This window comes from Doryrhamphus excisus, chromosome 22 (assembly GCF_030265055.1).
Source record: "Doryrhamphus excisus isolate RoL2022-K1 chromosome 22, RoL_Dexc_1.0, whole genome shotgun sequence".
NCBI lineage: Eukaryota > Metazoa > Chordata > Actinopteri > Syngnathiformes > Syngnathidae > Doryrhamphus > Doryrhamphus excisus.
Window position 1 is genome coordinate 9,461,032 of NC_080487.1, and position 20,069 is coordinate 9,481,100.

General features: G+C 39.5%; 2 protein-coding genes across 2 annotated transcripts; one reads left to right on the forward strand and one right to left on the reverse strand.

Moving 5' to 3' along the window:
• Positions 1-3,050: 3,050 nt before the first annotated feature.
• Positions 3,051-6,597, forward strand: ca15b (carbonic anhydrase XVb). Its single transcript, XM_058062510.1, has 9 exons — positions 3,051-3,117; positions 3,409-3,481; positions 3,591-3,617; positions 3,699-3,869; positions 3,941-4,089; positions 5,278-5,373; positions 5,452-5,530; positions 5,603-5,766; positions 5,836-6,597. Exons 2-9 carry the CDS (start codon positions 3,409-3,411, stop codon positions 6,022-6,024), a joined length of 948 nt encoding a protein of 315 aa, XP_057918493.1. The 5' UTR covers positions 3,051-3,117; the 3' UTR covers positions 6,025-6,597.
• Positions 6,117-18,779, reverse strand: mmp25b (matrix metallopeptidase 25b). Its single transcript, XM_058062509.1, has 11 exons — positions 18,711-18,779; positions 18,546-18,628; positions 17,893-18,025; positions 17,094-17,241; positions 15,693-15,982; positions 15,435-15,617; positions 12,258-12,342; positions 9,812-9,894; positions 9,595-9,747; positions 9,230-9,523; positions 6,117-7,321 (listed from the first exon to the last, which is right to left on the reverse strand). The coding sequence occupies exons 2-11, from the start codon at positions 18,618-18,620 to the stop codon at positions 7,059-7,061; spliced, it is 1,707 nt and encodes a 568-aa protein (XP_057918492.1). The 5' UTR covers positions 18,621-18,628; positions 18,711-18,779; the 3' UTR covers positions 6,117-7,058.
• Positions 18,780-20,069: the final 1,290 nt, after the last annotated feature.

The window sequence follows — 20,069 nt, forward strand, 5'->3', positions numbered from 1 at the left end:
CCTGTGATTGGCTGGCCACCAGTACCAGAGTGTACCCCGCTTCTCGCCCAAAGACAGCTGGGATAGGCTCCAGCACCCCCGCAATCCTTGTGAGGATAAGCGGTAGAAAATGAATGAATGATTTAATATTTATTAAGTGTTTATAACACAGTAAGGAAGGGAAAAAATTTAAGCAAAGAAGAAAAAAAACATTCCTACTGCTGTTCATATTTCGGCAGTTTAATGGATTTTTACTAGTGAATACACTACACTGCTTTGTGGCCATTTGTCTTACTCACCATCATGGCGGATGTTTTGCTCCAGCAGCATAGAAATTCATTCATTTTCTACCGCTTATCCTCACAAGGGTCGTGGGGGTGCTGGAGCCTATCCTGGCTGTCTTAGGGCGAGAGGCGGGGTACACCCTGGACTGGTGGCCAGCCAATCACAGGTCACATATAGACAAACAACCATTCACACTCACATTGAAAACCCACGCATGCACAGGGAGAACATGCAAACTCCACACAGAGATGCCAAGGGTGGAATCAAACCAGGGTATACTAGCTGTGGGGCCTGTGCACTAACCACTTTGTCCACCATGCAGCCAAGCATAGAAATGTTAATGTCCATACAGAAGCTATAGTAAGTTTACATTTATTCAAAGTTACTAAAGTTACTGTAGTAGAATCTAATTCAGACCTGCTTCCTGGTACAGCACTCTAAGCATCATGGGAAATGTAGGTTTTTTTTTTTTTGGCTTAATATAATCGTCATCTACAAGAATCTACTCCACATCAACAAAAATGATTAAAAGTAGCAGCTCCAACTGTCGTCATTGTTTTTATCTTTTATCATTTTTAGGTTTTGTTTAAAAAAAATTCAAAAGTCCGATTCTATATTTTGTCATTGTAGTTTTCCTAGATTTTTTCCAAGTAATGTTAAAATATTGTCTCATCTCCTGAACCCAATATCGTGCATCACCTTGTCTCATGAGCGTAAGTGAATGGAGTGAGTGTATCGTTACAACCCATTAATTGGTTAATCATAACTAAATGACACCAATGTGAGTAGGATTTTGAACACTGTAAAAGCAGGGTTGTCCAACTTTCATCATGATTAGAGCTACTTTAAGAAAAAGAAAGGCGAGGTAAGCTATTTGTCAACATTTAGTACAATTAGTGTGGTCATTGTCTTGTGATAATTTGTCATTAGAGTCTTGATAACCAGAGAAGAGGAAGAGACCTGGTATACACGCTGTACTGGCAGCTCAACACAATATGGCTGAAACCAGAGCAGAATTAACACTGTTATATTCGGCACGTCTGCCACTTCATTTTACCTTTTGTATGACAGTTCAGTTCCGTTCAGGTGTATTAAAACTTGCTACTTTTTACATTTTGAAAAAAAGGCTAAAGACAATCCAGAACTGAGTATTTCAATTCCAGTTATTTCATATGAGGGGAAAATCTGAAGTCACACTAGCCATAATATCAGTAGCGGGTTCTAACTATGCGCCATATGGCGCCCTCTACAGGAGCCCCCAAATGTGATCACATGTCCATCACGTGATGTGCATGAAACCAAGCAAGTTTTGCAAGATGGGGTCAGGAGGAGACAGAAAGGTATGGTGCTATAGCATCACTTTATGTTCATCCAGAGGCGGGGCGTGCCAAAGGGGAAACCAGGCATTTGCCTGGGGCCCCAGCTTTTAGGGGGCCCCTTAGAGACCAAAACAATGGGCATTTATGATGCCAGTATGAAACAACAATCAGCGCGAGTCGTTTTATCGCGAGTTTGTTTATCGTCCACGAGGGGCCCCATGAATTTCTTACTTTGAGCCCCCGAGGACCACTGCCCTGCCACTGTGTACACCACATTATGAAATGTACATGATCAAATAAGCTAACGTTACTTGGTGCTTGTAGAGATGGCCGAGGGTGGAATTGAACTCGGGTCTCCTAGCTGTGTGGCCTGCGTGCTAACTACTTGCGCACCGTGCAGCCTGGCTATAGACTGCTGTTTATTTCTTTTCTTGAATGAGACTTTTCATTCATTCATTTTCTACCGCTTATCCTCATGAGGGTCGCGGGGGTGCTGGAGCCTATCCCAGCTGTCTTCGGGCGAGAGGCGGGGTACACCCTGGACTGGTCGTCAGCCAATCACAGGGCACATATAGACAAACAAGCTTTCACACTATAATTCCTATAGAGCAGCTACACACGATAACCAACAGAGAAAGCTTTCTAGCCCTTCCAGAATCTGCACCTATTCCAGCTGTATTTCTTTGGAAATGTATTCATTCATTCATTTTCTACCGCTTATCCTCATACGGGTGCTAGAGCCTATCCCAGCTGTCTTTGGGCGAGAGGCGGGGTACACCCTGGACTGGTCGCCAGCCAATCACAGGGCACATATAGACAAACAACCATTCACACTCACATTCATACCTATGGACAATTTGGAGTCACCAATTAACCTAGCATGTTTTTGGAATGTGGGAGGAAACCGGAGTACCCGGAAAAAAACACACGCATACACAGGGAGAACATGCAAACTCCACACAGAGATGGCCGAGGGTGGAATTGAACTCGGGTCTCCTAGCTGTGTGGCTAACCACTCGTGCACCGTGCAGCCTGGCTATAGACTGTTTATTTCTTTTCTTGAATGAGACTTTTAATTGTGTAAATGTGGATTTATGTCAAATGCAATTTAAAGGGCGTTTTAGTCATCTGCTCAGGTCATTCAAACCAGAACGCCACTGCCTTATATGGAGGGGGTAAGCTAATTAATATTCCAATAAATAAATTCAATCTGTCAAATATTAACCTTGGCTTAAATGTATTGATTCATTTTTTTTTTTGGCCTGTGAAAGGAATTTGTAGGGGGAAAAAACCCCAACTACAAAAAGATTTGTATCTCTTAATGTGGAATCTACATGTCATGTGTCTTTGAATGCACCACCGCTAACAACCGATCCAAGACGGGTGATGTTGTCAGTGGGGGTGAGAGGTTGAGGACAGGTGACAAACGGAGGCGTTTTTACGAGGAGCTGAGCTCATAAAAAGCAGGGAGGAGGAAGGATGAAGCTAGTTTATTGTACAAGACAGGAGAGCACACACATACAAGTAGCTTAAGGTAAGACGTACCACGTTTATTCAATCGTGTTTACTCCTTAACATTTTTAAAGTATATTTTACCGGATTTGCCACGTTTTTACGACTTTTTACGACGCTCTTTGCGTCGTAAAATTGGTCTCCTTAATTAATTACAATGGAACAGATGTTCATTAGGGCTAAAGTATATGCTATTTTGATCACTTCTTCCATATTAAAGCTAGTTTACTGATTTTTTTTTAATTTGCCGTCACCAAAAAATATGCTTACACAGCACATTGATATCATTATTAATTTTCTTTGCTTTTATTAGATGAAGTGGCTATTTGTTGCCTTCGTTGCTTCTATCCTTGTGGTTGGCGTCTACTCTGCTGATGATTCATCGAGTAAGAATTGCTTAGTACATTTCTTAGTACATTTCTTAGTACAATCTTTCCACATGTAAGACTGACCATTCCCCCCTTTTTGACTTTCTGACTCCCCCTTTTTCCTCAGTCTGGTGTTACCATGACCCTTCTTGCGGTGAGTAACCATTAGCTCGCTTTTGCTGTTTTTTTGCTGCTGTGTTGCCCTCTGGAAAACCTCAATTTTTCCTGCTTTCAGATGACACAACATGGCCGACGAATTTTCCTGAGTTTTGCAATGGCAGTAGACAGTCCCCCATAAACATCGTGTCTGATGATGCCACAGAAGATGCAGGCCTGACCGACTTTAACTTCACTCAATTTGACAACACCAGCGCACTGAAAGAGATAACCAACACTGGCCAAACTGGTGAGAAGGATATTATAACAACGCCATTGCTAATGAGGTGATTTGATTTTTTATTTTTTTGTGTCTTCCAGTCAAAGTGAACATGAACCCTGGGGTGGAGATTTCAGAGGGTGGTCTCTCCGAGCCCTACGACACCTTGCAGTTCCACTTGCACTGGGGCAACGGATCGAGCACGGGTGGCTCTGAGCACACAGTCAATGGGAAACGCTACCCAATGGAGGCGAGCTATCACTTTAAATGTTAATTCAAACAGTTGCAATGGTAATGGTAATGGTTTAATTTCATTTGAACATGCATCAGATTACAATTGAATGCATCCCATAATCAGTTCACAGTTCCACATGTCCAAAAGGAGTAGGAAGAAGCAAAGCTTATTAAATCCTACCCCTCCATCTGGTACTTTTACAATCAGTAACTGTTACATTTGTTCACTTCCTGCTTTCCTAATATAGTTTACGTTTTTTTAATTATATATTTAAGTTAAATTATTATAACTATTTTTTTTATTTACATTTGTTCACTTCCTGCTTTCCTAATATAGTTTAAGTTTTTTAATTACATTTTTAAATAAAATTATTATAAATATATATTTTTTTAATTTAAATTTGGGGGCGGCACGGGGGTCTAGTGGTTAGCACGCAGACCTCACAGCTAGGAGACCAGGGTTCAATTCCACCCTCGGCCATCTCTGTGTGGAGTTTGCATGTTCTCCCCGTGCATGCGTGGGTTTTCTCCGGGTACTCCGGTTTCCTCCCACATTCCAAAAACATGCTAGGTTTATTGGCGACTCCAAATTATCCATAGGTATGAATGTGAGTGTGAATGGTTGTTTGTCTATATGTGCCCTGTGATTGGCTGGCCACCAGTCCAGGGTGTACCCCGCCTCACGCCCGAAGACAGCTGGGATAGGCTCCAGCACCCCCGCAATCCTCGTGAGGATAAGCGGTAGAAAATGAATGAATGAGTAATTTAATAAATTTTATTTGTTCACTTCCTGCTTTCCTAATATAATTTTATTTATTTATTTTATGAATGTTGTGAATTTTATGATTTATTTTATGACTTTTTATTATTTTTTTAAATTATTTTTTAATTTAATTTTTGTCACGTACCGACGTACGAGGTGATATGACCATAAGGGTACCATAGTAAGTGTCAATATAGTGATATATATATATATATATAGCACATCATGACTGGTTCAAGACTCTTCATCCTTGTATTTAGCAAACATCAACTGCTTGTATTGTTTCTTGAATTGGCTCATCGTTGTGCATTGTTTGAGGGTCTTACTCAATCCATTCCATAGTTTGATTCCACATACTGAAATGCTATGGCTTTTTAACATGGTCCTAGCATATAACCTTCGTACCACATGTGTTCACTTTTGGACTCCTCACCCCTGCAGTTTCACATCGTCAACATCAAGGGCAGTCTTAACCTAGACACAGCCGCTGCCGTCAATGACTCTACGGGAGTTGCTGCTCTGGGTTTCTTTATTGAGGTTAACATTTTATTTTTTCTTGCATGTGACGTCATGCTGTGCTGTGCACCTCAATCTAAATCTCCCTCCTTTTTTTAGGCAGATGACAGTCTTCCAGATGACCAACCGGCCAGTTGGCGCATGCTCACGTCCTACTTGCAGAATATCACACTAGCCGGTAAGCTGATGCTCAAGCTTAAACTCCAAACATGACTGAACAGAGCTGAGACTGTTATTCTGTCACTGTCAGGTCAAGTAACCCCCATAGAGTCAGAGATTTCACTGGACGACCTTCTGCCAGGAGTGAACCGTTCAAGTTATTATCGTTATCTTGGCTCGCTGACCACGCCCGCCTGCTACGAAGCAGTCGTCTGGACCGTTTTTAAGGATTCCGTCAAAATCAGCAGCAACCTGGTAGGTTTTTGTGGTCTTTGTGTCCTCTACGACCAGACTTCCAAACTTGTCGATATCCCTTCCCTATAGATTGACCTCTTTAGCACAACGCTGCACGTCAACACCACCGACTCATCACCGATTGCGGTCAACGTCTTCAGGAATATCCAAGACTCTCAGCCAGTCACCACCCAGCCCAGGGAAGAGACTAGCGACTCGTCCAAAGCTTGCGTCTCTCTGGGTCTGCTGGCTCTCAGCCTTGTACTGGGCTGGAGTTAGTCCTCCACAGTTGACGCTTAATTGCAGATGAACCCTTTTATGAATGTAGCTTGGCTTCACCGACTTTTTAATCGTTAAATTGTTTTTTGGGATTTTTTTTTTTATGTGTGGAACCTAATCTACTTTAAGAATAATACTCAAATTCTGTAATAAATAAATCCTCGCTGCAGGATGTCAAAGTGAGGCTAGCACCTTTACAAATGTTACATTTTAAATTGCTAAATATAGTTTTAAGTTGAAACACCAGCTGCTACCTTTTTACGGTCACACACAGAATGAAGCTATTGTTGCTTTTATATTATAAATATTTCTATTTATTTGACCTTTATGAATTGTATGATGGAGTTTGCCCGGTGATGCACAACTTTGCACAAAACTGTGACTTTTTTGTCAAGTTTTGTGCGTGAACTTCAAATGATTATATAGGTGAAACTTAAAGGAGTTCCGAGCGAGCCACAAGAAACCCAAAACACAAAATACATCACAGCCTTTTATTTCCTGCAAGACTGATTACATCTGTTCAAGTGACACTTGCCAATAAATGTGCGCACCTTTTGTGTGATTGTCTCTGAACCACTTGATGTGCTTTTTTTTTTTTTCGATAATTACTCAAGCATTAGCCAAAAATGTACTTGACTTGAGAGTGCAACCAGCAATTAAATCTAAGGGTGTGTTTGGGTGGAGCCAAAAATAAAAAATGATCCACATGTCATCACAGATCTGATATAGACTTGACAGTGATGGATTAGGTTCTGGTGACCCAATTAACGTATTACTCAATGCTGCAACCTGCCCTGTGAGTGACTGTCCCTTTAAAAGTGCCAGCTATGTACTGTACAGGTACAGACTAATCATGTGATCAGTGTATGTTACCACCTTGATTGTTTTTGCAGATTAAACTGATTGAGGACTGAGGACGTCTGCTGTGAGAATGATGATAACGCCCATGTCATGACAGCCATGATGACGCATTTTTAATTTTTTTAAAGAAAAAAAATATTCCTTTTTTTCATAATGTTACAAATCCAGGTCCTCTACAACAGTGATTTATGAATAAATTCCTTAATGACCAAAAGAGACACCAAAAGGAAGCTGCTTCTTAGCGATGATGATGATGAGCCCATGAGGTCGCAGCTACATCTTTTCGGGTCTTTAGGATTGGCCGGAGCGAAGGACGGCGTAGTAGCGGGACATCGGAGCCAGTCCACGCCGATAGAATTTGGGATTACGACATCTTGGTCCAGTCCTCCGCTTTTGATTACCCAGTAGTGGTTATCCTTGAAGAAATAGGCGTCACCTGGATAGAAAACAGTAGCCTTGTGATTATAAAGACATCCATTTTGATTAATACTGCACAGGTCACACTAAAGTGTGAGAGGTGCTTGACAAGATTCATTATGTTACAAAGTGGTTTAATTGTTTTGTATTTGGCATTCACTTGCATCGTCGTGTCTGCAGGCGCACCTCCTTGACAGCTTTCAGTGTGCACATTCAGCTACATGTCTTTGAATGCACCTTTTTACGGACATAGCTGAAATGCAACTCAACATTGCAAAGTGTTCCCTGAAGTACCTTGCAAGGAATGCTTGCTTTGAAAAGCCTTATATGGCTCCAAACCCTGGTTTGACCTTTAACCTCAGCTATTGCTGACATCTCAGGTGACAGGTCCTGTTTCTCATTTTGAGACTGGAATTTAGACTTTTTTAGTTGAAGTTGCTTCTCGGAATGCAATGTTGGGTATGCAGCTTTAATGCTAATTAGCTGTTTGTCCACTGAATATACATTGTCAACAATGTAACATAATGGAGGACACAAATGTTAGCAACTATATGTAGCATTGGGCATCATTTTGGACTTAAGTTTTTTGGTTCCAATCCAATTCCAATTCTTCATTTTGAATCCGGTTCCTGGAGCTTGCATGATTGCAAAGATGGCGGTAACCAAAGTTTTGCATGAAATGTCTTCTCCAGGATTCCTTCAAAATGTTAATGCTCCCGGAAGAATGTGGAATGTGAGTCCTGGTTTGAGGCTTGATGCCCAACACCATTCTAGGTGACCCTATTTGGGTCATTACAATGTTGTTTTGACATAGAACGTGAAGCCCAAAGAAAATCAAGGATAGTTTGCTAAAAGAATGCAGCAACATATGTTAAAGCAGGGGTTTCACACATGCGGCCCGCGGGCCATATGTGGCCCGCAGGACACTAGTTTGAGGCCCCCGCCTTGATATGAAAGTTTAATGTTAGTGCGGCCCGCGCAAGTTTGATATGGATGCTGTATGGTATCATGTACCCAGAAAAAATTATTACGTTTGATTAATGATCATGTTAAAGGTTAAATAGTTATCCTCCCTATCTGTGTGGAAGTGGTAAGTTTTTTGGCTTTTTAAGTTTAAAGGAAATAACTTGGAGGCTACCGTTTAGGTCGCTAGCTCTCTAATTTGCAAATTAGCATGTGTCTCAAGACCCTGCAGTTGCGCAATATGTTGTAAATAAAAAGAGTATAAATGTGACTATAGTCGTGTTTTGTCATGTCTACAGGGCTCTAATAATGCTTTGTTCATTTTAATCTGAAAAAAATAATTTGTCTACCCACCAACTATATGTGGTCTCTTAAGTTTTTATTATTTGGTGTTTTATTATTATTATTATATTTATTTATTACTGATTGATTGATTTTCTTTATTCTTGATTTGTTTATTTATTTTTCATCTTATTTTGTGTAGAAAAATTAAGATATTTGAGTGGAATATAAAACAGTGGAATATTTTATCAGAGCTTTTCTTGTAGAAAATCGGAACCGAAGCAAGGTTAATTCATTTTTCTGTTTTTAATAAATGCGTTTTTTTGGGGGGGGGGGAAACCTGACAGTCTCACCCACACCCTAGCTCCAGTGGCCCCCAAGTAAATTGAGTTTGAGACCCCTGTGTTAAAGTCTTTGCCTGGAAAAAGGATGACTGGACGGACAAGACCATTGATCATAGAGGATCTACAGATGGGACTGTCGTCCTTTTGTAGTTCTTAACGCGAAATGATCTTTGTGACTCGTGTCACGAGTTGACAAGACTGTGACTCCACATTCCGGAGTCAGTTTGTCAAAACATTACATCCTGATACTGATCACATCTCCATCATCTGTATGTCCTACATTCCAGTCATAATGTCATTCCTTCACGCCAAACCACCAGTTTAGCCAGTGATGTTACCTTCGCCCCAGCTGATGATGTCATCCATATGGGAGGGTACTCCGGTCCACAGGTCGTTATCGCGTGGATAGCCCGGTTCAGGCTCCCCGATCACCTGCTGGTCTTTACGGGTTTCGTCAAACCTCCAAAATTCGCCTTCGCTGAACAGATAGGTCTTGCCATTATGTGCCCAGATGAAGGCGGCGTCCACCCTGTCGACCACAGCACCGCTCTTCCTCCTCATCCCCCAATCAGAGAGGGGCCGTGGATATCCGCTCATGGCCACCGTGTCCTTGAAGACCCAGTACTGAGATCCTGGGTCACAAATAAATCATGACTCGTCATGTCTAACTCTATTTGATCCACCTTTGTGTCAGCTTGGTCACCAATGAAGAAGATGATACTGCTGTCGCTCTTCCTCTCATACACAGCGTCGATCCTGTCAGTTCCTGGAGGAAGACCCATCCAGAAATTTTGGATCTGAGCCGGATTGAGGGACACCAGCATTCCGTCTCGCTTGGTTCTCCAGAAATAGGCACCTTTTTTCCAGACAAAGAAATCAGACTAAAGCTTCACTTTGTGGAATTTGAGGGTTGTTGTCACCTTTAAAGAAAAAGACTTCTCCTCTGATGTTGGCCACCGCGTCAAATCCTCCATTGCAGCGGCCAGGAACGGTTGGGTCGGACCTGGGGAAGCAGAGGTACTGTTTGCAAAGGATGTAGTTCAACAGACATCCACTAGAGAGCACAACAAAATAACTTATACCTGGAGCTACAGGTTCAGCCTGTTTGCATTACAATTCAGCAGACTTGAAAAATACACCACAATATATGTATTTAAAAATAAGAAATATTTGAAATAAATAATAAAATAATACTAAATAATAATAATAAAAAATATATAAAATAATAATATAACAATAAAATAATAATAAAATAATAAAATATGAATAATAATAATAAAAAAATAAATAAAAATAAACTGCAAAACTGTAACTGAACATTAATGAATAATAAAGGAGTTAAACATTAAAAGGGACCTATTATGCAAATTTTTCAGGCCTTTGTAACGAGTATTGAGTAATTCAGCAGACTTCAAAAATACACTACAATATATGTATTTAAAAATAAAAAATATTTAAAATAAATAATAAAATAATAATAATAATAATATATATAATATAATACTATGATATAATAATATTATAATATAATAATAATAAAATATAAATAATAATAATAAAATATTTAAAAGTAAACTGCAAAACTGTAACTGAACATTAATGAATAATAAAGGAGTAAAACATTAAAAGGGACCTATTATGCTAATATTTCAGCCCTTTGTAATGAGTAATTCAGCAGACTTAAAAAAACACTACAATATATGTATTGAAAAATAACAAATATTTAAAATAAATAATAAAATAATATATATATATAATATGATATAATATATATAATAATAATAAAATATAAATAATAATAATAAAATATTTAAAAATAAACTGCAAAACTGTAACTGAGCATTAATGAATAATAAAGGAGTTAATCATTAAAAGGGACCTATTATGCTCATTTTTCAGCCCTTTGTTAATGAGTTGTAGACTCCTATAGAGCAGTTACACAATGCACACTAAGCTTTCTATACTTCTTCCAGAATCCACACCTATTCAGCTGTATTTCTTTGGATTTCTTGGTTCCCGCGAAAACGGTCTGTTGTAATATATTCCACTCACGGCCCGCCTCCAGGCACGCCCACTCCCCTGTGGTTGGTCACACTAGCGAGTACATATAAGGACTTCCTGTTTGTGCCGCTAGCTTCCAACGGTACAGGAGTTGATAATAAACAACAATGTATATATTTTTTTTAAATGTCAGCTTTGAACATACAGCCATAAGTGTTGGATTCCGAATCCGATCCGGAAGTAGAGACGTTTCTTAAGAAAAGAGGTTATTTAAGACGTCCCTCAATGGTAAGTAGCTTTTGTATTTTAGCTAGGTTTTCTACAGGGAAACGGCTATTAGCAACACTCCCTGTATGCAAGGGCTTTGCTCCATCTCCATGACTTACACAAAATAAACACAGTTAGGACACTGATAAGGTACTTACTGCTTGCTCTTCTGACTTCAGAAAGTTTATGGTCTAGTCCAGCTGTATACTGGTCCATGTTCACAAAACAGTCCAGTGTGAAATGCCTTGACAGATTAAAATTTATTTTGCTGGTAGGAAATCAGGAACTCCAACCACATGTGCCTGATGGTGGCGTCTTTAGGAATTGGAAACAAATACAGCTTTCCCATATCAGCCATTGCTAGCAACGTAAACAGAGGAGCAGAGCTTGGGGGGGAGGGCTTATCTGGCTTGCAGCCACGCCCATATAAGGAAGACCGCCCCTCTGTTGTGACATCACAAAGGGGCAGTTTTACCACGTTTTTTGAAACCGAATGTTTTGAGCCAGCCTAAACTTTTTTCACTCCCTCACTCCTTTTGTACACATTTAATTTTATTTAAAATAAAATTGAACAAACTGGTCCAAATATAATTTTTTTGTCATATATTTCCCAGAAAAAAATTGCTCTTGGTTCCATAATATTACCTTTTCCACATAAAATTAGGAAGTTTTTCTTTTATACTACATGCAAATCAGACTTTTTCTAAATATATTTTAGTAGTATTAGTATTTGTTTTGTAAAATGAATTATTATTATTCATGTTATGTTATTATTGTTAATATTGTTATTATTGTTATTATTGTTATTATTGTTATTATTGTTATTATTGTTATTATTGTTATTATTGTTATTATTGTTATTATTGTTATTATTGTTATTATTGTTATTATTGTTATTATTGTTATTATTGTTATTATTGTTATTATTGTTATTATTGTTATTATTGTTATTTAAGCATGTTCACCATGTTTTGCACTGTGGCACGGACTACCTTTTTTTGGGTGCACATTACTCTCTGTTTTGAGTACAGGTTCCTACTAAATTTGATCCTAGAAAAATGCTAACATAATAATTGTGTTTGAGGTGGATTAACTCACGGCCTCGTCGGTCTGGGTGGAGGTGGGCTGGGCAGCCGGGGGGGATTTGGATCAACACCTCCTGGTCGCTCACCATCCTTGGTGCCTGTAAAACCAATGTTGAGATAGTTACTGTCACACAGGATGCAAACATATTCTTTTTTTAAACACACTTAAAGGAAACAGTATTCTAAATGTTTGTGGTTGTGTGTTTGCAAAGCTTCTGCTTCACAAACATCCGTCACAATTCACATAACTCATCAAAAATCTTTGCTTCTTCCTGCTCCTTTTCAGACACGTGTAGCAGTGAATCGTGTATTGTGTATATGTGATTAATTTCAATGTAAATGGGTAATAATTGTGTACTTCGGATGTATATATATATATATATATATATACATATATTAGAGACACATGCATCCGAAGTACACAATTATTACCCATTTATATATATATATATATATATATATATATATATATATATATATATATATATATATATATGTTAGAGACACATGCATCTGAATCCGAAGTACACAATTATTACATTAAAATGAATCACATATACACAATGTATATTATATATAATATATAGTGTATATATAATATATATTGTGTATATGTATAATGCATATGTATATTATATATGTATATTATAATGTATATAACATTAAATAAACAAATAAATATATATAATTATATATAATATATATTATATATGTTATATATATTTTTTATTTATATAAATTTTAATATAATATAATAAATATAAAATTATAATATAAATATAAATAATATAATGTATCAATATATATATTTTATTTTTATATTATTTTAAAGAACAGTCTGATATATATGTATATTATAACGTATATAATATAAATATAAACATATATATATTGTATTTTTATATAAATATAAATATAAATATAAATATAAATATAAATATAAATATAAATATAAATATAAATATAAATATAAATATAAATATAAATATAAATATAAATATAAATATAAATATAAATATAAATATAAATATAAATATAAATATAAATATAAATAATGTATCAATATAATATATATATATATATATATTTATATATATTTTTTTATACTATTTTAAAGAACAGTCTGCTGCTCCTGAGTACCATTAGATGTGCGATGCCAGTGTACCATCAGTGGCTCTCACACCACAGTTTCAGACTTGGTGGCCCAGTGAGTCATCATGGTAAGAGGTATTTAAACACATGACAAAAAAGTCTTATGATTAGAATGACAATTGTGGTCGGAAAACAATGACTCTGCAATATTCCTATACATTGCGACAGAAGTCATAGTCACATTTATGTCTGTCAGGAAGAAAGACAGGACCTTAAAGTGGTAAACAGGAACTTTGCATATGCGGGACTTACGACACCAGCTAGTCAATGATGTAATGTTTCATTGTAATAATAAGTCAATAGTCAAGGCAACATTGACTACAATTACCAAGTACTGAAAGCTAAGCTGTGAGGTGAAGTAAAAATGGTGGATTTTGCAAAGCAAAATTAGTTTATTTGTGTGATTGGTGTTTGCTTGCCTACATCAGTGTTTTTCAACCTTTTTTGAGCCACGGCACGTTTTTTTTTACATTGGAAAACATCACTAAGTCTATAGGAGGAACGAGCTAGGTGTTGCCACACGGACCGATATTACATTGCTCTGCCAGTCTTTACACCACGGACACTCGACAGTAGCCATGTTTACATGAGGAGTTTTTCTCTTTCCGAATGACTTTTCTGGAAACAATGGTATACATGGAAAGGAGTATTCCAATCGTGTGTCTACATGCGTCGCTATAATCAACCAGAATAGTCAACGGGGCATTTGCACCAACATCACGTGATACCGACTTCCCCAAGTTTCACTTGTTGGAATAACTCTGTATTGCCAGTTTTTCGTTTGTCCAGTCTTGAAATTTAGTTTGGATCAAAAACAAACTTTCCATAGCAGTCCAGTGCCAATTGCTGGCCTCCATTTTTAAAACTGAAGAACGTCTGGATCTGCGCGTTACGTCATATCTGAGCATGCGATATGATAAATTTAACCAGGAAAGGATCAAATTCAATCTTGCTAATATTTAATAATTCAACTCGGTACATGTTTTATATAGATACAGTAAACCTCGGATATATCGGATTCAATTGTTCCCACTGGTTTTGTCCGATATAAGCGAAATCCGTTATATGCGTATACCGGAAAATGTCAGTTTTACGCATATATCGGATTTATATCCGATATATGCGTAAATCGGATTTTATCTGTTATAAAAAGGCACTTCCTTGACTATGTTTCCAATGTACCTGGACGCACAGGCAACGCTGCAAACGCTGCAAATGACGTAGTATAGCGGCCTGTCACGATTCGGCGAATCGGAGCGCCACGATGCGGCCATCCGATATATGCGAGGGAAATTTAATGGAAATGCATTGGAACGGGACTGGAGATTTTGTCCGAAATAGGCGAAATCCGTTATAAAAAATCCGATATATGCAATGAATTTTTATTGGAAATGCATTACAGAAAAATCGGTTCTTTTTTATCTGTCCGTTGTGAGCGAATTTCCGATATATCCAAGTCCGATATATCCGAGGTTTACTGTATATATTTTCTTTTGACTTATGGACTTGTGAATGGCGTATAGAAGGGTTTAGATTCTGTTCCACAGATGGCGCTAATGCACACGAAAGCTGCTTGCTAACCGCCAATAAACAAAGAATAAGAAAAGCGAACGCACCCTGACAACTTTCCGTTTGAGCGGCTACAAGATACCTCAGTCGGATTGCTTGAAAGGAATATTCCACCCCTGTTAATCCGATTATATATTCATTCGGATAAGCACTATTCTTTCGGAATGAGGTGTATACAAAGGTTACATTCTTTCTGTTTGAGCAAATAAACCAAATGCAATTGGAATATTTGGGTCCACGTATACGTGGATATTGACATAATATTTGCAAATGATGATTAATAAATGTTAATTATAAAAAAGTGATATTGGATAATTCCTCACGGCACACCTGACAATTTCTCAAGGCACACTAGTGTGCCGCGGCACAGTGGTTGAAAATCACTGGCCTACATGACACAAACATAATGTTAAAGTGTACCTAATAAAGTGGGCAGTGAGAAAAACATGCATCTTGAACATTGACTAACCATAGAGCTGCTGAATGGCCAGTTTGTCATCCAGGGCCAGCTGGAAGTGGGGGATATCTCCCACGGGACCCTGGTAATATGGCCTCATAATGGATGGGTCAGAGGAGGAATGGGACAGGCCGAGCGCGTGGCCAAACTCGTGCACTGCCACCGTGAACAAGTCTGTAGTGCCACCGCTGGCCCCTAGGGGGACATTTGTTACATATAGTTAAGATATTAGTGAACATGCTGCATAATACACAGTGGGTGCATCCATACCTCCATAGCTCCACCTCTCGTCATTGTCAAAGTGTGTATCGCCCGAAATTTCAGCCATGCCTGGGAAAAAAGCATGGGCCAGAGTGCCCCCCTCCCCGTCGAAGGGGTACCCATCATCGTGCAGCAAGCGGTTGAACGACACTTTGATGTCGGCGCTGGTTTCCTTGCCCGAGCGGCGGAACGTCAAGGGAGTGACATCACTCCAGGCTTTGAAAGCGTGAGTAAAGATGCTGTCCACCAAGGTGGAAGGAAGGCCAGGGGAGAGGGATGGCAATGGGTAGCTGTGGACACTGCATAGGGAACAGTTGACATGGCGTTAGCAAGTTAGTTAATGGTTAATTAATGGTTAATGGTTAGTTAATAGTTGTGTTCTAATCTCCGCTTAGGTATCTATGCGTGGTTTCCTCCCACATTCCAGAAACATGCATGTTAGGTTCATTGGTGACTCCAAATTGTCCATAGGTATGAATGTGACCAGTCCAGGGTGTACCCTGCCTCTCACCCAAAGTCAGCTGGGATAGGCTCCAGCATACAGATAAGCGGCATAGAAAATAGATGAATGGGTTTCATTGTGGTGTATGATTCATTCATTCATTTTCTACCGCTTATAGGATCGTGGGGTGTGCTGGAGCCTATCCCAGCTGCCTTCGAGCGAGAGCCGCGGTACACCCTGGACTGGTGGCCAGCCAATCACAGGGCACATATAGACAAACAACCATTCACACTCACATTCATACCTATGGACAATTTGGAGTCGCCAATTAACCCAACAAATCGACCGATTAATTGGTTACTAAAACAATGGTTAGTTGCCCTAGCGCAGGGGTGTGCAAACTACAGCCAGGGGGGCCACATGCGGCCCACCAAACGTTTGAATCCGGCCCTCATGTTGCTTTCTAAGTATTTCAACTTTTAACATACAAACTAGCAACATTACTTACAAGTCGGATGTCTTATTTAGTAAAACAAAACTAAGCATTCATTCATTCATTTTCTACCGCTTTTCCCCACGAGGGTCGTGGGGGTTGCTGGAGCCTATCCCAGCTGTCTTCAGGTAGGGAGGAGGGGTACACCCTGGACTGGTGGCCAGCCAATCACAGGGCACATATAGACAAACAACCATTCACACTCACATTCATACCTATGGACAATTTGGAGTCGCCAATTAACCTAGCATGTTTTTGGAATGTGGGAGGAAACCGGACGGGGGTAACATGCAAACTCCACACAGAGATGGCTGAGGGTGGGATTGAACTCGGGTCTCCTAGCTGTGAGACCTGTGCGCTAACCACTTGACCACCGTACAGCCGTGGTGTATGATGTTGCCGTTAAATTGTGACTCTAATGTTATCACCACAGCTCACATAGCTGTGCTATAGTGGATAGTAGGAATCAACACACCTCCAGGTTAGGTCACTTTTGTGCCACTTAAGTCCTGATAGCGCATATCTTTTCCTCCTCCTCCTCCTCTTTTTCAACTTGTCCTCGGTCCCGACAATATCGGGAAGAGAGCATCGCGGTGTTGACATGAGGCGTAGCGTTTCACCATCTGCAAAAGACAAATATACAGAATAAATAAAGTTGTGGAAAAGTGTTTTCCCCATTTTTTCCATCATCAAAACAAATTTAAATATTAACAACACAACGGAACACAATATGAAGTTTTTTTTAAACTTTGTATTATGAAGGGATAGCATGCAGACCTCACAGCTAGGTGACCCGAGTTCAATTCCACCCTCGGCCATCTCTGTGTGGAGTTTGCATGTGTGGGTTTTCTCCGGGTACTCCGGTTTCCTCCCACATTCCAAAAACATGCTAGGTTAATTGGCGACTCCAAATTGTCCATAGGTATGAATGTGAGTGTGAATGGTTGTTTGTCTATATGTGCCCTGTGATTGGCTGGCCACCAGTCCAGGGTGTACCCCGCCTCTCGGACTAAGACAGCTGGGATAGGCTCCAGCACCCCCTCTACCCTTGTGAGGATAAGCGTTAGAAAATGAATGAATGAATTAATTATAAAGGGAGAAAAAAGTGATATTGAGCTTAGATTTTGTCATCTGTTAAAATCCATGAACCAAGATGCTAATATTTGGGACCGTTTCAAACGTGCTAGTTCTATTCCCAACAACATTCTGTGTCAGTTGATATGAAAACACATAAAAGAGGAAGTTAGAGGCCTCACAATACGAGGAGTCTTTACCAAGCATTCCGGTTTCCCTCACACCACCAAATCTTTGCATGACTCGAATGGCTTTCTCGATGGCCTCCTTGGTCTGCAGCTTACTCGTCCGCGGGTCGGGAGGAGGAAGATAACCATACCTGCTCAACCAATCCTGCGGGATACAAAACAAAGAAAATAGGAAGTGTGTTCATGTGTTGTTTCCTCCAAACATGATGACCACAGCAGAATACACGTAACCACAGCAGAAAAACATGTATTGCGGTTTCTATTTAGGTACTTCAATTTCTGTCCGATTTTGACTTAGTATTGCATTTTTTTGTGTCCCTGTTGAGGGATGTACTCAATGGTGTGGCTGTCACTATAACCGAAAAGCAGTCGTGGTTGCCAGTTGAAATACAAACACAGTGATGTGGTCATGAATGTCTGTTCAAACAGGAAAGATGAAATTCTCTTAGAAGTGATTTTGAAACCAGCCCTTCCCTGTACCGCCTCACCAAACAGTTGATAGGAAACCACTAACCGCCATAATAAAGAAAAAATATATAGTATTCACTGTAATACAACACAAATTAATAAAATATCAAATTAGGTATTTTTTGTTTTATTAAATCATTTTCAGTGAATTCATATCGGAGTATTATCACGTTGAACATACTTGCATCAATACTCACCACTGCTCTGCTGTACTGCTCGGGCACAGCTGATGCGCACGCGGCCAAAGTCAAAACCATCCACAGTAGATCCATGGCAATGGCTGCAGACAGAAATATTTCTTATATTAGATATCTTTACGCCATGCTTCTAACGATAAAACAGGCAATAATAACAAAGCTCACCAAGGAGTTTCCTCTCTGAAGCTTCAGACTGTTCTCCTGAGACTAGGATGGGCTGATCGATTGAGCTTCTTGGTCTACTCTCTCTCTCTCTCTCTTTCTCTCTTTCTCTCTACTCAAGTTATTGTCACAGCCCACCACAACCCACCCCACCCATGTGAGCATCATCCAGAATGGTATTTTGAATATATACTATATCTAGTGCACTTCTAAACCAAGATTACAACTACAATATTATGACTTTCGTCATTGTATTGCATATAATGAAATTTAAGTCCAACTCCACGGTGCATTTTGTAGAAAGTAAAAATAAGAATAAAGAAAAAGGATAAAAATAAAACAAGGAATAACAATATAAATATAAAAGTGGCAGGTGCTGTTGAAAATAAGTGTAAATATATGTACATCAAAACAATAACCTATGCAGTAACAAAATGTAGAATTGCAGTCAAAAACAATAACCTATACAGTAACAAGATGTAGAATTGCAGTAACCAAAATATGGAATTTCAGTAAACAAAATGTAGTATTGCACATATTGTACATGAGTTTCACTTGAATTAATTAATTTTCATTCATTTTCTACCGCTTATCCTCACGAGGGTCGCGGGGAGTGCTGGAGCCTATCCCAGCTGTCTTCGGGCGAGAGGCGGGGTACACCCTGGACTGGTGGCCAGCCAGCCAATTACAGGGCACATATAGACAAACAACCATTCACACTCACATTCATACCTATGGACAATTTGATTCGCCAATTAACCTAGCATGTTTTTGGAATGTGGGAGGAAACCGGAGTACCCGGAGAAAACCCACGCATGCACGGGGAGAACATGCAAACTCCACACAGACATGCCCAAGGGTGGAATCGAACTAAGGTCTACTAGCTGTGGGACCTGCGTGCTAACCACTCGATCACTGTGCAGCCAAGAAGCCCTGAAAATGTTACATTTATTAATTAATTCATTCATTTTTTTACCGCTTATCCTCACAAGGGTCGGGGAGGGGGTGTGCTGGAGCCTATCCCAGCTGTCTTTGGGTGAGAGGCAGGGTACACCCTGGACTGGTGGCCAGCCAATCACAGGGCACATATAGACAAACAACCATTCACACTCACATTCATACCTATGGACAATTTGGAGTCGCCAATTAACCTAGCATGTTTTTGGAATGTGGGAGGAAACCGGACTACCCGGAGAAAACCCACGCATGCACGGGGAGAACATGCAAACTCCACACAGAGATGGGCAAGGGTGGGATTGAACTCGGGTCTCCTAGCTGTGAGGTCTGCGCGCTAACCACTTGACCACCGTGCAGCCCTGAATGAATCCTATTGCACATATAAGTCCAGTATTGCACAATGTG